At 39.8% G+C, this 20450-nt stretch overlaps 1 protein-coding gene across 4 annotated transcripts in view; it reads left to right on the top strand.

Annotated features, from left to right (window-relative positions):
* The first annotated feature begins 642 nt into the window (after window positions 1-642).
* Window positions 643-20450, top strand: part of camsap2b (calmodulin regulated spectrin-associated protein family, member 2b) — an 81006-nt gene continuing 61198 nt past the window's right edge. For 3 of the 4 annotated variants that reach the window (XM_022664021.2, XM_022664022.2, XM_022664020.2), the window contains exons 1-2: window positions 643-1282; window positions 18514-18773. In XM_022664021.2, the coding sequence (XP_022519742.2) occupies window positions 1144-1282; window positions 18514-18773 (399 nt within the window). In that variant the 5' untranslated portion in view covers window positions 643-1143. The remainder of the gene's footprint in view (window positions 1283-18513; window positions 18774-20450) is intronic. The other variant, XM_022664023.2, reaches the window with a different exon arrangement.

The following is a 20450-nucleotide window of genomic DNA, read 5'->3' as shown; positions in this document are numbered from 1 at the left end:
ATTGTTTTTACTCGTTTTGCGTAAATTTAACAAAGTTCAATTATACTGAATTTAACATTCAGTGTAACCATATTGTAAGCAGTACTGTAGAAAGTGTTTAGCCCCTGAATTAAGCCACATAACTGACACAAACCCTGGCCTGGTTTATATTCAGTATTCAGGTTCTTAGTTACTGGCTGGAGGATCTAGACGTGCTGAACTGGGTGGACTTTTCACCACGCAGCCCAGAAACAACCTAAACCCGGCTGTTCTGATTCCAGCTCTCCAAAATAAAGCGTGTTTTTTTCCTGCCGCTGCCCGCGCGCGCTGCTGCGTGTGCTACAGCGCGGCGGAAACGCACGTGGCGGCGTTGCGTAGGCAACACAGCCAGACTGCGTTATTTTTCCCCACCCGTATTCCTGAAGCCCCGCCTCCTGCGCCGGGATTGGTTAATCTGGCCCTCTGACACAGCGCGCTGAACAGTGGCTCCAGAGGGAATGACATGGCTCTAATAAGAGCAAATCCAGGCGCAGGAGAGGGACTTTTACAGCCAATCAGATTCCAGGGGGCGGACACTGTCGGAATACGGGTGGGGGAAAAACTCAGCTGGCCAGACTGTGTTTGGGCGTATCGCGCAGGCGCACTGCAGCTCCCCTGCTTTTTCAGGGCAGTGCTGCAGGCGGACCGCAGAGCGCGGCGTGATTTCGGGAGAGGGGGGGTCACAGCGGCGGCTCTCAAACTTACAGCGGAGGAAACCCCGCTGTAACGGCGTGTTTATACAGTATATATAACTCCCGGCCCCGCGCCCGGGCAGCTCGAGGACCGGCCAGGCCGCCGTGAGGACGCTGCGTGCCGCGCAACAGAGGACGGATGAAGCGGCGGCAACCTGAGGATAGCGCCGGGGAGCGGGTACACAACTGCAGCCGCCCGCGACTGCGCTCCTGGGGCTGAGCAGCAGCAGCAGCGGCGGCGGCACGGGGAGAACCGGCGGAATGGTTTTCAGCGTCAGACCGGAGCAGCGTGTGCCGGATACTGAGCTGTAAGAGCCCGCGGAGCGGTGTCCGTTATCCGGGAGTAACGCTGTTGGTGTTGGGGCGCTTTGGAGACACTGATATTCCCGCTGCTGCTGCCGGAATGTCTCCCGCTCCGTAGCGGACTGCGGACATGGGGGAGGCGGCGGAGGCCAGAGAGCCGCGGAGGACCTTCATCGTCCCGGCCATCAAATCCTTCGACCACTATGACTTCTCCAGAGCTAAAATATCCAGCAGTCTGACATGGCTCGTAGCCAAAGCCTTCGGGTCCGGTAGGGGGCGCTCTTACACACACTACATTACACTACACTACACTACACATACACTACACTATACTACACATACACTACACATACACTACACTATACTATACTACACTACACTATACTACACTACACATACACTATACTACACATACACTATACTACACTACACATACACTACACTATACTACGCTCTTACACACACTACATTACACTACACATACACTACACTATACTACACTATACTACACATACACTATACTACACTACACATACACTACACTATACTACACATACACTACACTATGCTACACTACACATACATGACACTACACTACACATACACTACACTATACTACACTACACATACACTATACTACACTACACATACACTACACTATACTACACTACACTATACTACACATACACTACACATACACTATACTACACTACACATACACTACACTATACTACACATACACTATACTACACTACACATACACTATACTACACTACACATACACTATACTACACTACACATACACTATACTACACTATACTACACTACACATACACAACACTATACTACACTACACATACATGACACTACACATACACTACACTATACTACACATACACTACACTATACTACACTACTACACTACACATACACTATACTACACTACACATACACTACACTATACTACACTACACATACACTATACTACACTACACATACACTATACTACACATACACTACACTACTACACTACACATACACTATACTACACTACACATACACTATACTACACTATACTACACTACACATACACAACACTATACTACACTACACATACACGACACTATACTACACATACACTGCACTATACTACACTATACTACACTACACATACACTGCACTATACTACACTACACATACACTATACTACACTACACTATACTACACAAATACACTACACATACACGACACTATACTACACTACACAAATACACTACACATAAACGACACTCACTATACTACACTACAGAAACACACTACACTACAAATACACGACACTATACTATACTACACTACACAAATACACTACACATAAACGACACTATACTACACTACAGAAACACACTACACTACAAATACACGACACTATACTATACTACACTACACAAATACACTACACATACACAACACTATACTACACTACAGAAACACACTACACTACAAATACATGACACTACTATACTACACTACACTACACAAATAAACTACATATACACGACACTATACTACACTACAGAAACACACTACACTACAAATACACGACACTATACTACACTACACAAACACACTACACTACACATACACAATACTATACTACATTACACAAATATACTACACTACACATACACAACACTATACTACTCTACACAAATACACTATAGTACACTACACAAGTACATTACACAAATACACTACACAAATACACTACACATACACGACACTATACTACACTACACAAATACACTACACTACACAAATAGACTACGCTACAGATACACAAATACACTACAGAACTACACTAGGCTACACATACACAAATACACTACACTACACAAATACACTACACATACACAAATACACTACACATACATGACACTATACTACACTACACAAATACACTACACTACACAAATACACTACACATACACAAATACACTACACATACACGACACTATACTACACTACAGAAACACACTACACTACAAATACACGACACTATACTACACTACATTACACAAATACACTACACATACTCGACACTATACTACACTACAGAAACACATTACACTACACATACACAACACTATACTACACTACACAAACACACTACACTACACAAATACACTAGGCTACACATACACAAATACACTACACTACACAAATACACTACACATACACAATAACACTAGACATACACAACACTATACTACACTACACAAATACATTACACATACACAAATACACTACACATACACACATGCACTACACTACACTACACAAATACACTACACATACACAAATACACTACACATACACAACACTATACTACACTACACAAATACACTACACTACACAAATACATTACACATACACACATACACTACACATACACTTTCTGGCACAAAATAGAGGAAAATGGGAGAATCTCATGCTATGGCAACATATTTTAGTCAGGTAAAATGTATTTAGCATGATTATATCATCACTAAATGAATAATGACTCAATATAATGACTTGGTGTCACAGAATAAGAGTTTGTCTCAAAATAACACTTAGTATCTCATAATAATGACTTAGTGTCTCATAATAATGACTTATCTGAAAATAATGAATAATGATCAAATGTATCTGAATTACTTAGTCTCAAAATTATAACTTAGGTTACTATCTCATATATGAATGACATATTAACTTAATATAAAGACTTAGTATATTTAAATAGTGGGTTAGTATCTATTAATTACTATCTATCTTAATGTAATGTCTTAGTACCTAAAAATAATTATATTTATTTATTAATTTTTTTTAATTAGAAAAGCTGACAGGCTAACTTAACTACAATATTCTGTTAATCCTGCAAGGCTGCACATTACTAGTTAACGTAGTAAATGATAGCTAACCTAGTTAGCCTAGGTAAATCTAGTTAACCTCCTTGATGCTAGTTAAACTAGTTTACATTAGTTAGCCTTCTTAAAACTAGGTAACCTAGCCAACCTAGTTAGCCCTAATGCTAGTTAACCTACTTAATGTTAGTTAACCGACTTAACGCTAGCTAACCTACTTAATGCTATCTAACCTAATAACCTTCCTAACACTAGTTAACCTACTTAAACCTAGCTAACCTAGCTATCGTAGATAACGCTAGTTAACCTAGATAGAGCTAGGTAACCCAGCTAATGCTAGTAAATGCTAGCTAATAAACAGTAATCACAAATAGTTGAGCTTCAGTGCTTCCCTGCTAATCTAAATGAATCACAGGAGGAAAAATGACAGCCCCCAACTTCCTGACAGTCCCAGTGCAGCAGAGCTGCACACTAGTCCACAAGCTGTTGCGCTTTTCCTTTAAAATTTGTGAAAGGGAGGATTCCAGCAGGGTGAGAGGAAACCTCCACACACTCGCTCATTTCAGCACAGACACACACTGTTCATTACTCATAAAGCTGGACAGACAAACATCATAATGCCTCCATTGTCTTCAGGATGTTCAGAAAATAAGTCGAAAAAATGCTAAATGAACTAAAGTGAGTACAGAGAGAACATTTAAGAGTTTTAAACAGTCATTGGAAGCTGTGACTTTTTGACCAGAGGTTTATGTTTGTCTACACACTGGACTCTGGTCTAGACTCATTGACCTGTATAGGTAGAGCTGGTAAAATTGTGTATCACGATACACCATATAAGTTTCACAAAGCACGATATTAAGCTCTGTATATTTGCTATGCAGACAAAATATCTAATTCATTCAGGTACATCTAGGACAGGGTGGGGTGCTCTCTGAATTTGAGTCACTCTCTGAAAACGGGTGGGGGAAAAAAAACACAGCACCACCTAGATGCACGTTTCAAGACTGTCTGATAACTGTAATGTTCTCTGTTTATGTTAAAGGCAAAGCCATTGAACCTGCATACATACATGAGTCTGCAGGGTTTGCCTTAAAGGGATAGTTCGGTATTTTTGACATGAGTCTGTATGGCATCATCATAACCAGTGTCGTGCATCCACACTGACTTACCCCCCACAGCGTCCTGTGAGCCGAGTTCTTGTCCAGTTTAGGTCAAAGCGAAAGTAGTCCGGCATGTTTGCTGGGGTCAGGAAAATAACTCCTTTTTCTTCCCAAAGCAGTACGTGTTCAAAAGAGTCATTTATTTACATCACAAAAAACTAACCCTGCAAAAGTCACGCCTCGTAAATCACTTGGGTCCTACTTTCTCTCGTTCCATATCAATGCGCGCAGCGCTGCAACCTGACAGCTAGCCTACGTGTTTGGGTCGCTTTGTTTACTTCTCGCCTCGAGAACATGTCTGACTACGAGAGTGACGAGGAAAACATTGATCACCGCTCAGAGCCACGGGGATATCTTTATGAACCCGAGTATACAGATGTTGAACTTCGCCAAATGGAATTAGATCGGGCAGAAAGAGAGAGGGTGGACAGAGAAGTGGTGGAAGATGAAACTTTTACGCTAAGAGCGAATGCTGTAGAGAACATTGGTAGGCTACAGTTTTATTTACCTGGGGTGCAGGGACTGCAGATTTCTTCAGAATCCGTTTCTTCATCTGTCGTTGTCCAGAACATGTGGATAAAAAGTCATCATCGCTGAAGTGCGCACTGCAAACACGAAGCTTTTTTATTTTTTCCACTTTTGTGTCCACATGGATGCCCAGCGCTAGTACCCAAAGTTTCCTCAGAGCAACATCAGTCACAGGAAAACGATGAAAACTCTGCGGAGAATCAGCCACATCTTTGTTGCTACAGCCTGGATAGTCACAAGTCCGCACCATTTTAACACACACACACACACACCTAGCTATATATATATATATATATATATATATATATATATATGTGTTTACAAAGCTTATAAAAGCCAATAGACTTCTCCCTAAAGTTAGCTCGTTTGCGTTGCTAGTCTGAACACAGCTGCTAAGCACTGCCAAAACACAGAACAAGTTGACGCGTGCGCAGCTCGCTGTCAGAATGACGCACACTGATACGAAATGAGAGAAAGTAGGACCCAAGTGATTTACGAGGCGTGACTTTTGCAGGGTTAGTTTTTTGTGATGTAAATAAATGACTCTTTTGAACACGTACTGCTTTGGGAAGAAAAAGGAGTTATTTTCCTGACCCCAGCAAACATGCCGGACTACTTTCGCTTTGACCTAAACTGGACAAGAACTCGGCTCACAGGACGCTGTGGGGGGTAAGTCAGTGTGGATGCACGACACTGGTTATGATGATGCCATACAGACTCATGTCAAAAATACCGAACTATCCCTTTAAAAGTCTTGACTCGACTGTGTGCGCAGGATTCAAGCTTTATCTTCTAGACGTGTGGGATTTCAGCCTCATTTAGTTGAAACTAAGTCATACAGGTGGGTAATTAGCGGTTAGCCTGTTAGAAGTTAGATTGTGAGCTGTTAGCTGAACCCCATTGAGAATCTTTGGGATGTGCTGGAGAAGACTTGATCACTACAGTGTAAACAGACCCACAGTATCAGTAATTCATCAGTAATTCTGTGTGCTTAATCTGACATTTAAATTCACTGATAACAACCATTTCTTAATCAAATGTATAGACCCCATTTGAATCTGAGAAATCCAAGTATGCTGTTTACGTGATTACATGAATAATCAAATAACTGTAGAAATCAGTTTATGAATGGGTTACCAACATGAACCAACATACTGTACCTGTATTTAGGCATGCTGTTGCTGTTGCTGTTCTGTAACTACTGCAACAAAACTGTAACTCCACCCCTCTAAATACTGCTGTAGAGTAGCTCACGATGAGTCACTTGTAGAAAAGCATTAACTCATCTTTCCTCCCTCATTGACCTCTCCCTGCCTGTTGGTGTCAATGCTGTGTTTGTTGTGGATGTTGTAAATTTAAGTCTGTCCTCCCATCTGGTTTTGTTCTTTGTATCAGTAGAGTAATCTCTTGTACCCAGGTCATTAGAGCTGAAACTGAATTTAAGGTCTAAAAATGAAGATCTCTCTGGAACTCAAGTGTCTCTTCAGTGTGGTAAAGGCTAAAGCTTATATTGGAGCACGTTTTTGTCACAGTAGCACTTATGGGCAACCTCAAATGAGAGCTGGAGCAACAGGGAAAATGCAAAAAACTGCAGTGTTTCCTAATTTACTTTGACTTTTATTTGATTGCAGACAGTATAACCAAAATATTTCATGCTTAATCTGCTTAACTTTATTTCATTTAATAATAAGCAGCTGTTCCTGCATTTCAGGTTTGCAACATGGTCCAGTTAAAATTGAATGAATAATGTTGCCATTCCTGCTCACACCACCTACAAGATCTTCAGTGTTCAGGTGTTATTTTTCCTGCAAACACGTCTTAAAATGTTTTTTTTTTATGTTTTTAATGTTTAAAACAGTTTTTTTCAATGTACTTCACACATTCTCCACAACCACGGCTTTGTACTGAGTGCAGTGTGTGGGTCAGCACTGTCTTGTTGAGAAATGCATAAACATTCCTAGATAATGTCTTAAAGGCAGCCTGCCTTGTTCTGACACTTACGATACCCTGGCAGACCCTGTCTTTTAGACTTGTTGGAGATAACAGTCTGGAGAGTTCTTTTTGAACAGTTTAATGATATTAATGAGCTGCAGAGGGAGAAACTTGCAAATAGCCCTAAATTTCTCTAAATGTGTTGCAGGCCTGAGAAAAGTAGGAAAGGATGTAGGCTATATTAATAAAAGAAAGGAGGTTGAGCAGACAAAACAAGCCCCTCCTTAGCTGAAGATGGTGGGTTACAGCAGGTAACCACTAAAATGTGCAGGGGATTCTCCAGAGCCAGGGTTGGGAACCACTGCATTATTAATATGGTGAACATTATCATAGATGCCTTCTTGGTAGCAGTGACCTTTGCAGTACAGTCTGATTTACCTCTTTCATTTGTCTACAGGCTGTAAGCAGCATTAATGGAACCCAGGGTAGAGTCCTTAATGCCCGGTCTTCTCGCTGAATGCTGAATACAGATACATACGCAGTTTACATTTAACAGTGAAGGTGCTGCAGAAGGTTCTTTGAGCAGTGCCATAGGAGAAGCAGTTTTGGTGAAGAACCACATGTCACATTATTTTTTTCAGGCAAACAACCAGCTAGTGCATCATCAAGCACTGCTGTGTTGCTGTGCTAATAATTACCCACTGTATGTGCTGAAAGATGCACTCTGATGAAAGGTACACGGTCAGTGGAGTTAAGTTTTTATTCTGTTTCCTTAATGAGATGTATTAGCGTTAGACATTCAAAACATATATTTTTGCTTGGGTACATTATTATTATTTTAAACAAAACCAGTGTGTTACGTTATTTTTGTTTATAAAATTTGTTTTATTTGTTTTTACTGAATGTTTGAAATTGATATATTTTTTACAAAGGAAAACTTTAAAATTTATTTTGTTGCAATAGAATATTCTATTTTACAGACTATAATACACATCATATTATAAGGCGCACTATCATTACTCTCTATTTACATACATAAGGCACACTGGATTATAAGACACATTTAAGAGATAATAGTAAAAAAAAAAAAAAAAAAAGGGGTGTTGCCATGTTCCCCTCTTAATTCAGCAGGTCTTGCTGTTGGGTAAACAAAACTGTAAAAAAAAAAATTCGAATGAAGTTAAACTAACCCTAGATGTGAATCTACATAGATTTCTCTCATTGGGTGAGTAATGCATCTTACTTTATTTACACTAAGCTTAGATTTCCCATATTTTAGCAGTTAGCAGCGGCGCGGTTAGCAGCACCGCGTTCAGCAGCAGTGTGGTTAGCAGCACTCGTAAATGCCACCCAACAGCGTTACACTGAGGAACTTAAATGTTCCGGTTGGGTGTTATCAGCTAGTGGTATGTCCCCCGTAGCTGTTTTAACATGGTAAACACGCAGACTACAGTCCAATATACTCACCTCTAAACAGCGAAAGAGCTAGCGCTGCGGTTAGCGGCTAATGCTAATACTGCTACAGTTTCAGTGCTGGAGAACTAAACTGAAACTCCTGTATAACTCTGTACTTCAGCAAAGTGGCTTTACTGCTGCTTAGAACCTGACTGGTAAAATCCATGCATAAGGTGCATCGGATAATAAGGCGCACTGATGATTTTTGGGAAAATTAAAGGATTTTAGGTGCTCCTTATAGTTAAAAAAATACAGTAGTAAAATATTTTTTAGTACTTTGTCATATTGCCAAAAATATTGTTCTAGCAAAAAAAAAAAGAAATATTGTGATATTTTAGATATTGTCCACTTCTAATACTGATACATAACTGATTGGTCTTTTTTATCTCTAGTTCCCACATCCTTCTTTGTCAGTGCTGTATAAAGTTTGTAGTGAGAAATAGGATGGATTTTTCCAGAGCAGGCCTTAGTGGTAGATGTTGGATTTGAAACGCACACTGATGTGGTTTCTCGTGGTTAAAGCAGCCCAGTTCACCACAACACAGAGTCCCTATGGTGTGTGCTATAACTGTAGGGCCTCTTGCGGCTGTGTGTGTGTGTGTGTGTGTGTGTGTGTGAGGTCATTAAAGGGACTGCCTGTTTTTCCTATCAGACTTTCTGTATTTGGGTCATACAGAATGGGCTTGCTTAAAATTTCATTGCACAGAGCGACTTTTCAACTCTGCGCTTAGAACTCGTACGCCCACTCTGGGTCTTACTGCTGCTTGATAGCTCTGCAAGATGTGAGCCAATTATTTAAGCCAGTGAAGCTTAAACAGTGGGCGTATGGCTACTAATATATGCTGACTGTGTGTCGTAAGCCTCTGATCAGTGGTGTGTGTCTTAGAGAGGGCTTCTGGTTAGGCTGATTTAACGCATTCACATTGGTGAATATATGTGAACGATTTAAGAAACATTTAAATTAGGCGTGTATGATATGGATGAAAAACGTGTAAAGATTGTGTGATTACTGATGGATATCCCGATATTGAGAGCCCTCAGCAAGCTGCTGAACATCATGGACAATGTTCACCCCTCTGCAAAGCACCATCACCAGGCAGAGGAGCTCATTCAGTGGTAGACTACTGTCCCAGTCCTGCTCCATGGACAGACTGAGGAGGTCTTTTGTCCCTCAGGCCTTAAGACTATCCAACTCCTCTCAGCACAGCAAACTAAAGACTCTGTGACACTTTTTCATTCTCTAGTCACGCAATGGACACACGTATACCTGCTACTGGATGTCCTGAATTCCCCACTGGGATCAATAAATTATTTATCGGTCTAGCTATCTATTCTGATGCAAAACAATAAACAAAGTCATAAATTTAGTTTAAGATTCTCAAAGGTTTCTCAGCATTGCGTTGGCTGCACTCAACTAGTAAATTTGTAAAAATTTGTAAAAAAGGAACATTTTCCTTGTAAAGTTATTTAATCATACTTCCTCAGTAGTCTATATTCAGCTTGAAGCGTCAGTTGGAGAGCACTGACATGTCCTGCTCTCCTCCCTCTGCTCTGAATAGGTATCCTGTCTGCCCAGACTGAACCTCCAGCTCAGCACAATAACACTGCTGACCAACACCACACACAAAGGCAGGAAGAGTGCGCTCCACCATACGTCTTCTAACTTTAAACACAATTCCAAACTGACCAACAGTCAGTATCCACACTGCTTAGCATGTTGCTATTTGTTTGTTGCTTAAATGACTCTTAGCTTCCATTCAGTGTTTGATTGATTAGCAGTAGGTTAGCACTAGTGTCAGTCCCATTAGCAGGCTGCTGAGCTGCAAGATGCTAATGAGTGCTGGACATGGTTTGGTAGTGTTAATCGACGTCAACAAAGCCATCAGCTAATGACACTATTAGCAGCTAACTGTGGCTAGCGCTGCTTCTAACAGTGCTAAAATACTGGAAATCTAAGCTTACTGTAAATAAATGTAAGCACTTTACTCAGGAGAGAAATCTGTGTAGATTAAAATCCAGTGCATTTTTATATATACAATATATATATTGGTTTATACTTCACGTGTCATGAACACAGACAAGACGATGGAAACCTTTCAGGATAGAAATCAGGATGTACAGGCATCTTAAAAACACCCAGCAAATGAGCATGAACACATTTTTGTTGTGAGGAATGCACAGCATGCTGTGTGTGAGACTTTTCTTAATAATAAATAATAAATAATAAAATCATTCTGAACAGATTTCGATCCTGGGCATGAATTAGACTTTACAATACAAAATTACACCTTTATATTAATTATATCTCCAACTTTGCTTAACGGATCACATGACTTGACACATTTAAATTGACGTGCCAAAATCATTTCTGGCATATTTAAATCTGGCATATTTAAGATCAGAAATGTTGCAGATATAGATTCAGTTGTTTTATTTCCCTCCAGTACACAACCTTTTAGCTGGCTTTAGGCATCTTTAAACTGGAATCTGCACTGTGCTGTTCTTCATTACTGAGGTGACATGTTGGAAGCAGCTGTTAAACAGTCTATGGCTATGGAGTTAGACTTCTAGCCACTGCAGAACATCTGTGACATGGCTTCATAACAGGGATGACTGCTTTTGTTTGTGTTACATCACAGTGGCCTCAGGAGTGTGTGCGAGATCAGGCCCATGTGACTCCAGACTGAGCAGCAGTTGTTTATAAAGTGCAAAATACAGTAAATCTGGGGGTCCAGATCTCTACTGAGTGAAATATGCAATATTGACATTACAAATAGCCGGAGATTGGAGTTTACAATGGATAGTGTGTGGCTCGGGGTCAGTTGGGATGGGTAGTGTGTGGCTCGGGGTCAGTTGGGATGGGTAGTGTGTAGCTCGGGGTCAGTTGGGATGGGTAGTGTGTGGCTCGGGGTCAGTTGGGATGGGTAGTGTGTGGCTCGGGGTCAGTTGGGATGGGTAGTGTGTAGCTCGGGGTCAGTTGGGATGGGTAGTGTGTAGCTCGGGGTCAGTTGGGATGGGTAGTGTGTAGCTCGGGGTCAGTTGGGATGGGTAGTGTGTAGCTCGGGGTCAGTTGGGATGGGTAATGTGTGGCTCGGGGTCAGTTGGGATGGGTAGTGTGTGGCTCGGGGTCAGTTGGGATGGGTAATGTGTGGCTCGGGGTCAGTTGGTATGGGTAGTGTGTGGCTCGGGGTCAGTTGGGATGGGTAGTGTGTAGCTCGGGGTCATTTGGGATGGGTAGTGTGTAGCTCGGGGTCAGTTGGGATGGGTAGTGTGTAGCTCGGGGTCAGTTGGGATGGATAGTGTGTAGCTCGGGGTCAGTTGGGATGGGTAGTGTGTAGCTCGGGGTCAGTTGGGATGGGTAGTGTGTAGCTCGGGGTCAGTTGGGATGGGTAGTGTGTAGCTCGGGGTCAGTTGGGATGGGTAGTGTGTAGCTCGGGGTCAGTTGGGATGGGTAGTGTGTAGCTCGGGGTCAGTTGGGATGGGTAGTGTGTAGCTCGGGGTCAGTTGGGATGGGTAGTGTGTAGCTCGGGGTCAGTTGGGATGGGTAGTGTGTAGCTCGGGGTCAGTTGGGATGGGTAGTGTGTAGCTCGGGGTCAGTTGGGATGGGTAGTGTGTAGCTCGGGGTCAGTTGGGATGGGTAGTGTGTAGCTCGGGGTCAGTTGGGGTGGGTAGTGTGTAGCTCGGGGTCAGTTCGGATGGGTAGTGTGTAGCTCGGGGTCAGTTGGGGTGGGTAGTGTGTAGCTCGGGGTCAGTTCGGATGGGTAGTGTGTAGCTCGGGGTCAGTTGGGATGGGTAGTGTGTAGCTCGGGGTCAGTTTGCTGCTGCAGGCAGAATGCTCTCTTGCGCTGCATGTTTGGTCTTCCTGACTGGGCCATTTCCTGTCTCTGTTCTCCCATGGCTGACCAACACAAAGGGGAAAATACTCTTCAGGAAGATGTGTGTTGGTGTGTGTGTGTGTGTGTGTGGTGTTTCTCTTAATGGGTGTGTGTGTGTGTTGCTGGCAGCCATTTGTCAGAAGTTTCCCCTGACCCAGCAGTTTTGTTGAATGTTTAGGAACATTTTTTATGGAGTTTTTGGTTTGCTACAGTTTTACAGACCTGACCCCTGATGTAGGGGTTCTATTTGGTAGTAGTATGTCATTGACTTGGTATAGACAAAAAGTCACTTACGCTGTCACTTATCACTGCTTACGATATTTCTAGTTTAAATTTAAAGTGTCTTATGATGATTTTGGTGATTTATGCTCTCGTATTCGTGATCTTATGCCTTGAGATCTCAATATTAAAACAACACAATATTTTATCAGGTGTTAGTTGTTTCTTACGACACATTGGTTTACACAGGTAACCAAAACAAATGTTTAACAATTTAGGTCGGCAAACAGGAATGCTGGTCTGCTGTAGTGAGCTGCTGTGAACAAAAATACATACACCTACACCTGTATCTGTATCTGCTGAGTTTAACGCATTGTTCTGTTAATCGTATAGTTCACCGAGCCTCATGTTCCCACCCACACATTCCCGACTTTTAAAACCGTGACGATTTAAAAGAGAACTCCGGTGTAAAATGTACCTTTGGTGTAGTAAAACACGATAGAGTGAGTACAACCTGTAGTGTAACCTACATTTCCGGGGCCCGGAGATTAGGTTACGCTACAGATTGTAAACAGCGTTTTTTTTAATAAGATTATTGTGCACTTTTAAAGTAACTAATGCCTTGTTTTAATGCCTTTTCTAAAGCATGTTTGGACAAACGGAATAAATTGACTGGATCCTGGAAAGCTGTGGGAGAATGGAGGTGGGCTATTCAACAATGGTTTGGTACTCTTCATCTTGTATTACTACACCTAAAGTGAATGTTACACCGGAGTTCTCCTTTAAAATTGGTAGGTTAAAAACTCTTTAGCTAACAATATCTTTATTTATTGTCACCAAGCAAAAATGGAGAAATAGATTGAATACATTCCTTATAAATCAGTCACAACAAACATTCCAGATGTCCTGTGATAACATTACCTCACACACGTGTCTGGAAAACTCCACCTTTCTGAACAGTACTGGAGTCTGTGTTGTGTTCAGTGCAGGCATGACCGTAACATTTAACAATAGACCTCCACTGTAAACACTACTTAAACACGCGCTGGCTGTGCTCAGACATGCAGAAGGGTGGGCACAAAGACTAAACGCTGCTCCTTTAAGACATGCATTTCCTGCTGCTGGAGAACTGGAACATGCCTTCTCTCTCACACACAGGAAATAAGCCGGGAAACACTGGATTCCTCAGCCCAGAGTCTGACTCATCCAGGGTAGTGTAAGATAGAAGGAATTTTTATAAAACTTGTTTAGCCTTTTTGCAGCCAGGCAACCTTGACATGCTTCTCCTGACTGTTGTGAGGATGCACACCCTTTCCTGAATGCTGAAAATAATCCCCTTTAATCTTTAATTCACTGTGTCATAAAGTGTACTATTGCAGGACCCAAAAGTGTCCTTCCTGTCCAATATCAGAAAAGGCTGAACAACAGTGGTGAGCATGGCAGGCTTACAAGGAGAAAGCCAGAATGGTATTCTATCATGACAATCTTCCCTGTCCCATCTGTGAAACATGGTAGTGGTAGCATAAGATGTAGCACTAGTCATTGGGCTCGTTTTCCTGCATCTGGGCTTGAAGGTTTATCATTGATGAAACAGTGATTTCTGCATTATACCAGCAACTTTTCAGAAGAGGCAAAATGTGTATCTATCTGACATAAATATCAAGGAAATGTGGTCATTCAGCAAGACAATTACCCTACGCACACAAGTGATTCTACCAAAAAAGATTTAAAGAAGAATAAAGTAGAAAAAATAAAATAAAGTGTTTTGCAATGAGGCAAGGTCAAAGTCCTGAAATTAATCTAATAGAAATTGTGTTCTGGGCAGAGCTGAAGCAGCAGCATTACGACAATGAAGCTGTTCTGTATGGAGGAATAGGTTAAAATTCCATTTATCAATAACAGACTCAAAATTGGTAAGTATTGATAAACTGAGAATTTCCATTTTTTATTTATAATAACCTCTTAGTATATTTAGCTTAAGTTTGAGTGTGTGTGTGTGTGTGTGTGTGTGTGTGTGTGTGTGTGTGTTTGTGTGGCTATTCTGAAGAGATTCCCTAAATCAGATTTGGTGCATGGTAATGAGATTAGACGGTAAACAGGGTGTCTCTCTGTCATGCTGAGCTGATAAGAGCCTCAGGTCTGTGTCTAACTGATCTGAGGTCAGATCACGCATGGTCAGAAATCAGTGCTAAATGGCAGAAATAGAAGTGCCTGCTGTTTATCTCACAAAGTAAGAGGTCAATTCTATTAATTCAGTATAGTTCATTTCAGTTTGGTAATTTAATTTATGCGCTGGAACTCAACTCAGTGATTTTAATTTAGGTTTATGGGATTGGTTATGATTACAGGTATGGATTAGCACAATGTTGGGTTTAGCACTATGATGTTTTGCTTGTGGTAAAAGAGAAGGTTTTGCTAAAAATCAGATTTATCCAATTCTGCCTTATTTAAACATAGTTGATCAGCCAAGACACATTTAGTGACTAAAGATTGGCTTTTGATTGCATTGTTGTTGTTGTGAAGCTAAAGCAGTTTACAGGTAGAGGTGCAGTAGGTCTGTCACAATAATAACATTATCGATATATATAACAAATGTGGACATAACCTCAATCATTTTTGTTTACCTGATTAAGCCAGTATGTTGACTTGAAAAACATATTTTCATTTTATTTTATTTATGTTTTATTTATTTATTTTATTTATTTATTTTATATTATTTATTAGGGTAGTTGATTTTTTTTTTCAATATTTGAATTCCAATATCTAAATGTTGTAAACAAAATCAAATTGTTACTCTATGAAAGTAATTTGTAAATGCTATTGTACCTATAGCTTTAAATGAGAATTTCTATTGCAATAATAATTGGTTTTATTATAAAAAAAAAAAAAAATCAGTTTTCATGAGGGAGCTAGGTGGACACTGTATATAGTAATATTTTTGGAAACTATTATTATTATTATTACAATTATTATTGACACCAAGAACTTATATTTTTTGTATTTAATTACTACAGGGAATGTATGGGCATCTCAGCAGACCAATCACAGCTGCTGCTGTCTGCATCTGTAAAAAAGTATAAGGAAAGAAACACAGAGCTATTAGCAATAGAGATTTAGTCATAGGTTGCCAGGTCTTTAAAGAACCCTTATAGGGGATTGCCAGTTGAATACAGAACCATCACTGGGGGATTCTGACAGTAGTTTTAAGGTCTGAAGAGACTGATGTGAGATCATACAGGAAATAAATTGTTGGGTTTATGGTGAAGGTGTCTTATCACACTTCTGTTAAACACAGTGTCAGACAAATCGATGCGTCTTTGTGGTGAGAACAATGGTGGCATCAGTGATTAATGTAGTTATAATGATAAGGACATGGCTTACAAATAGAAGGACTGGGTTCAATTCCACTATCAGGGCAAAGAAGCACCGCTGTACCGCTCTCACCGGGCTTCTGTCAGGGATAGTTTGAAGTATTACATTCATTTCAGTGGAATTTGCTAAGACTTACATTTGTGTCTGTGAGTAATATTTTCTAACAAACAATTTAGATATGTCAAACACGATGATTCTCCGCAAAAAAGGCAAGTTAAACCACTAAACTAAACACAGTCAGCCAGGACACAGTATTTATCTTATTTCTGTGATTTTACTCTGCACTGAGGGGAAGTTAGCTTGCATGCTAATCACTGCCTTACCACAATTCACCCTCTTACTCTAGTTATACAGTTTAATACCACTTTTATATCTAACAAAACTCAACGCAGCACCAAATCTGCAGTTATCTTGCAGAATTATGCTCAATTTTGTGGTTTTCTGTTTGTGGAGACAGAGTTAGCTAGTTAGCATGCTAATCTCTATGTTAGTTCTTTGGCTGTGTGAAGCTAAACACAAAAGGTAACAGCTAACTTAAACCACCCCACTGCTGCCAACCCTGACTGTTAGTTCATACTTAAATCAAGTATATAGCTCTGTACTGTGGTAAGTAATAGTGTATATATAAAAGTTTATATTAGTGATTTACTGTTGAGCTGTAGCTGCGTTACGAGCCCTGTTTAGAGTTAGCTTAAAGCTAAATGCTGCTTCACAAAAAGCTCCAACTACAGCAGTGTAGACTTTACAGATGTTTAGAAGTGAATTTAGAGTTAGGTTTAGATGTGTGGCACTGAGTGTTAAATGTAATTATTAGCTGTTTATTTTAGGCAAGTTATCTAGTTTACATTAGCACTGAAATTGAGGATTTTTATACCATTTTTACTATAGCTACTGTGTGTATGTATATATATATATATATATATATATATATATATATATATATATATATATATATATATATATATATTGTCCCAGAAAAAAATTATTCCACTGAAATAATGCTAATTTTAGAGATGGATAATAAATAATAAAGATAGTAAAGAGTATTGAACTTCTTTACAGCCCTTGTGAATGTTTAGACATTCAAGTTGAAATGCAACATAAAAAATCCAATTAATAATAACAAATCGAATCCACAGTTTTTAAAGTAAAGTCCACATTCTGTAAAGTCTGAGAGATTGTGCTTTTTGTGGAAGAGGTTAATCAAACAGGAGTCTGTTGTGCTTAATACATGTGAGATAAATGGTGCTGTGGAGATTGTGTCCATATTGTTAGTTAACACGGCTTTCAGGTAGTGGGCCTTTTTTCAAGTGGTTTTATTAAGGTTTACCGTATTTTTCACACTATAAAGCACACCTGATTATAAGGCGAGCTATCAGTAAATGTCTATTTTCTGGTATATTTTTACATATAAGGTGCACTGGATTATGAGGTGCATTATGCAACATTAGTAAGGAACAAGGGTGTCTCCATGTCTCTTCTAAGTCAGCAGGTATCTCTTTTTTGATAGTGTACCTGTCTGAGAGAAGGCTTTCTTCTAGATTTTGGAGGATTGCTTTGAGGATTTGATTGCATTCTGTGACTAGAGCACTAGTAAGATCTGTTTGTAGCAAAATGAAAATGTATCCTGTCCTTATTCCCCATTAAATAGCTACTAGAGACAGATTATAACTGTCCAGCATCATTGTGCCTTATTAGTATCAAGATGTATTGTATCATTGACTTGTGTTACAATCTGATACAAAATTTGGGGTGTGTCATATCACATGCAATGATATTGATAAATAAAATAGAGTATTTTATTGTGGTAGTGTATTGTTGAAATTAATTTTTTATGTTTAATGTTTTTTCATATCACTAAGAATATTGTTATCGCAAAATATTGTTATACTCTTTAATTGCCATATCACCCAATCCTACTTGAGATGGCAGCATAAATAAGAACAGTCCAGGCTGAACTGCACTGAACAATAACCTTCTTCTTCAAAGCTAGCATCTGCGTCTGTCTGGCATTCTTTATTCCTGACTCTTTGTGTATTTGTTTCTCTCTCTGTAGACAGTATCCCAGCAGAGCTGGAGGACCCGTTCTATAAGGACCAGTATGAACAGGAGCATCTGAAGCCCCCTGTTGTGTCTCTGCTGCTCTCTGCTGAACTCTACTGCAGGGCTGGGAGTCTGATCCTGCGCAGCGATGCAGCCAAACCTCTGCTGGGCCACAATGGAGTTATCCAGGCCCTCGCTCAGAAAGGCCTGTACGTCACTGACCAGGAGCGGCTAGTCACAGAGAGAGACCTCTGCAAAACTCCCATCCAGATGGTAAGAAGCTTCTATCTGCATTGCACTGCCCTTATTTACTCCCAGTGTTTCTCTCAGGCTGTAATGTAAATATTGACAAAAGATTATCATCTGCAGACTTACTACCAATTTATTTAAAGTACCCTACGTGAGCGTTACAGCGTGTCTTACATTTGTTTCAGACATGTGGCTTTAACTTGCAGTCTACAGCCACTGCTCTGATGATCCACTGAGTCTGAGTGGAACAGTGGACAATAAAAGGTGGAGAATGCTAACTGTAAGAAAAAATAAAAATAAAAAATGAGATTTAATATATGTATAGTTCCCAGTAGAGTTACTCGAAGCCTTAAAAGTTCAATGCTTTTTCACAACTGAATAAGCTGATCTAATTAAGCATGTTCTACTGTAAATTATTGTGAGTAACTTATTGTTAAAGTATTGTTTAAGTAACGCAAATTGTGACACTACACATCACTGTTGCTGTAGTTTGTGAATAGATTGTACACACCTATATGCATGGGTTGTGTGAAAATGAGGTAGGCGTCAGTAACTCTTAACTATGTAACTCTTATATAACGTAATATTTAAATAAAACCACCCAAACTAATGTTAAGGCTGTGGAAGACTGTATGTTAAAAACCAAGATATTGTGTGAGCAAAGCATCAGAGACACTAGACAGCTAAAACTTGTTCCTCCTGGCATAAACCAGATCTTTAATATTTAAAATAGAATTGTTCAATATAGCACCAAAAAGTGTTTCATTGTTGTTACAACTAATATTTATAGTTTTATGTAGTGTATTAATCTGTTGATTTGTTAATAAATAAAAAAAAAAAAAGTATGTCTGGTGTTTTTAAGGGGTGTGACGATATCTCGTGGCACAAGAGTACAGTTAAAAAGCTCTGCGCGACAGTAGATGAGCTCCGCAGTCCAGTTTAAAAGCTCCGCGCAACAGTTCCCAAAGATTCACAGCCCTAGTAAATACAGTAAGTAAATGGTACATGTGACTGTTTCATAGGCAGTTGTACTAATCCCTTAGCTCTCTACTGTATTTAAAAACATGTTCTGTCTCTGTTTTCACTTCAAGCATAGTCTTATTATGACTGGTTATGATTATGAATAGTTAAATTACAATAAATTTAGGAGAAAAAAACACAAACCATAGGCTTAATATGACTGCTTGTGGTTTGCACTATATAAGACCTAGAAAAGTTTTATTTTTATTCTTATTTCTATTTCTTATAAAATCAATGTGTGGAAGAAACCAGTCTGTTAAGTTTGAGTTATATGATTTTGTCAAATAAAACTCAAGTTTTCAGGCCATTTTTCATTTTTGACGTTTTCTTTAAAATTGTATTTTTAAATCGTGTCTCGTCTCTTTCTTGTGAACCCAGTATACTGTCTCGTCACACCCCTAGTGTTTTTTAGATGGACAGAAACATGTGGACCTAGGCTGACTGGGTTGTATAGAGTTACAGTTATTCAAGAAGTTGTATCCTGTCCATTCCATCCATGACGCAAATTGAATAGCTTACACTTTCTGACTAAAAACATTGTGACGGCTCAGATCAGCTCAGCTTTGCTTGGCCAGTCCAGAGTTGTTGTTTTTGTGCATTTTCTGCAGTTCATATTAAGAAAAGAGAATAAAGGCTTTAAACCCCACTAACTGGATAATACCGCTCTCGTTCAGCACATAC

The sequence above is a fragment of the Astyanax mexicanus genome, chromosome 4, assembly GCF_023375975.1.
Source record: "Astyanax mexicanus isolate ESR-SI-001 chromosome 4, AstMex3_surface, whole genome shotgun sequence".
Lineage (NCBI taxonomy): Eukaryota > Metazoa > Chordata > Actinopteri > Characiformes > Acestrorhamphidae > Astyanax > Astyanax mexicanus.
The sequence above is the reverse complement of the archived record's forward strand: the minus strand, read 5'-3'. Positions and strand labels throughout refer to the sequence as shown.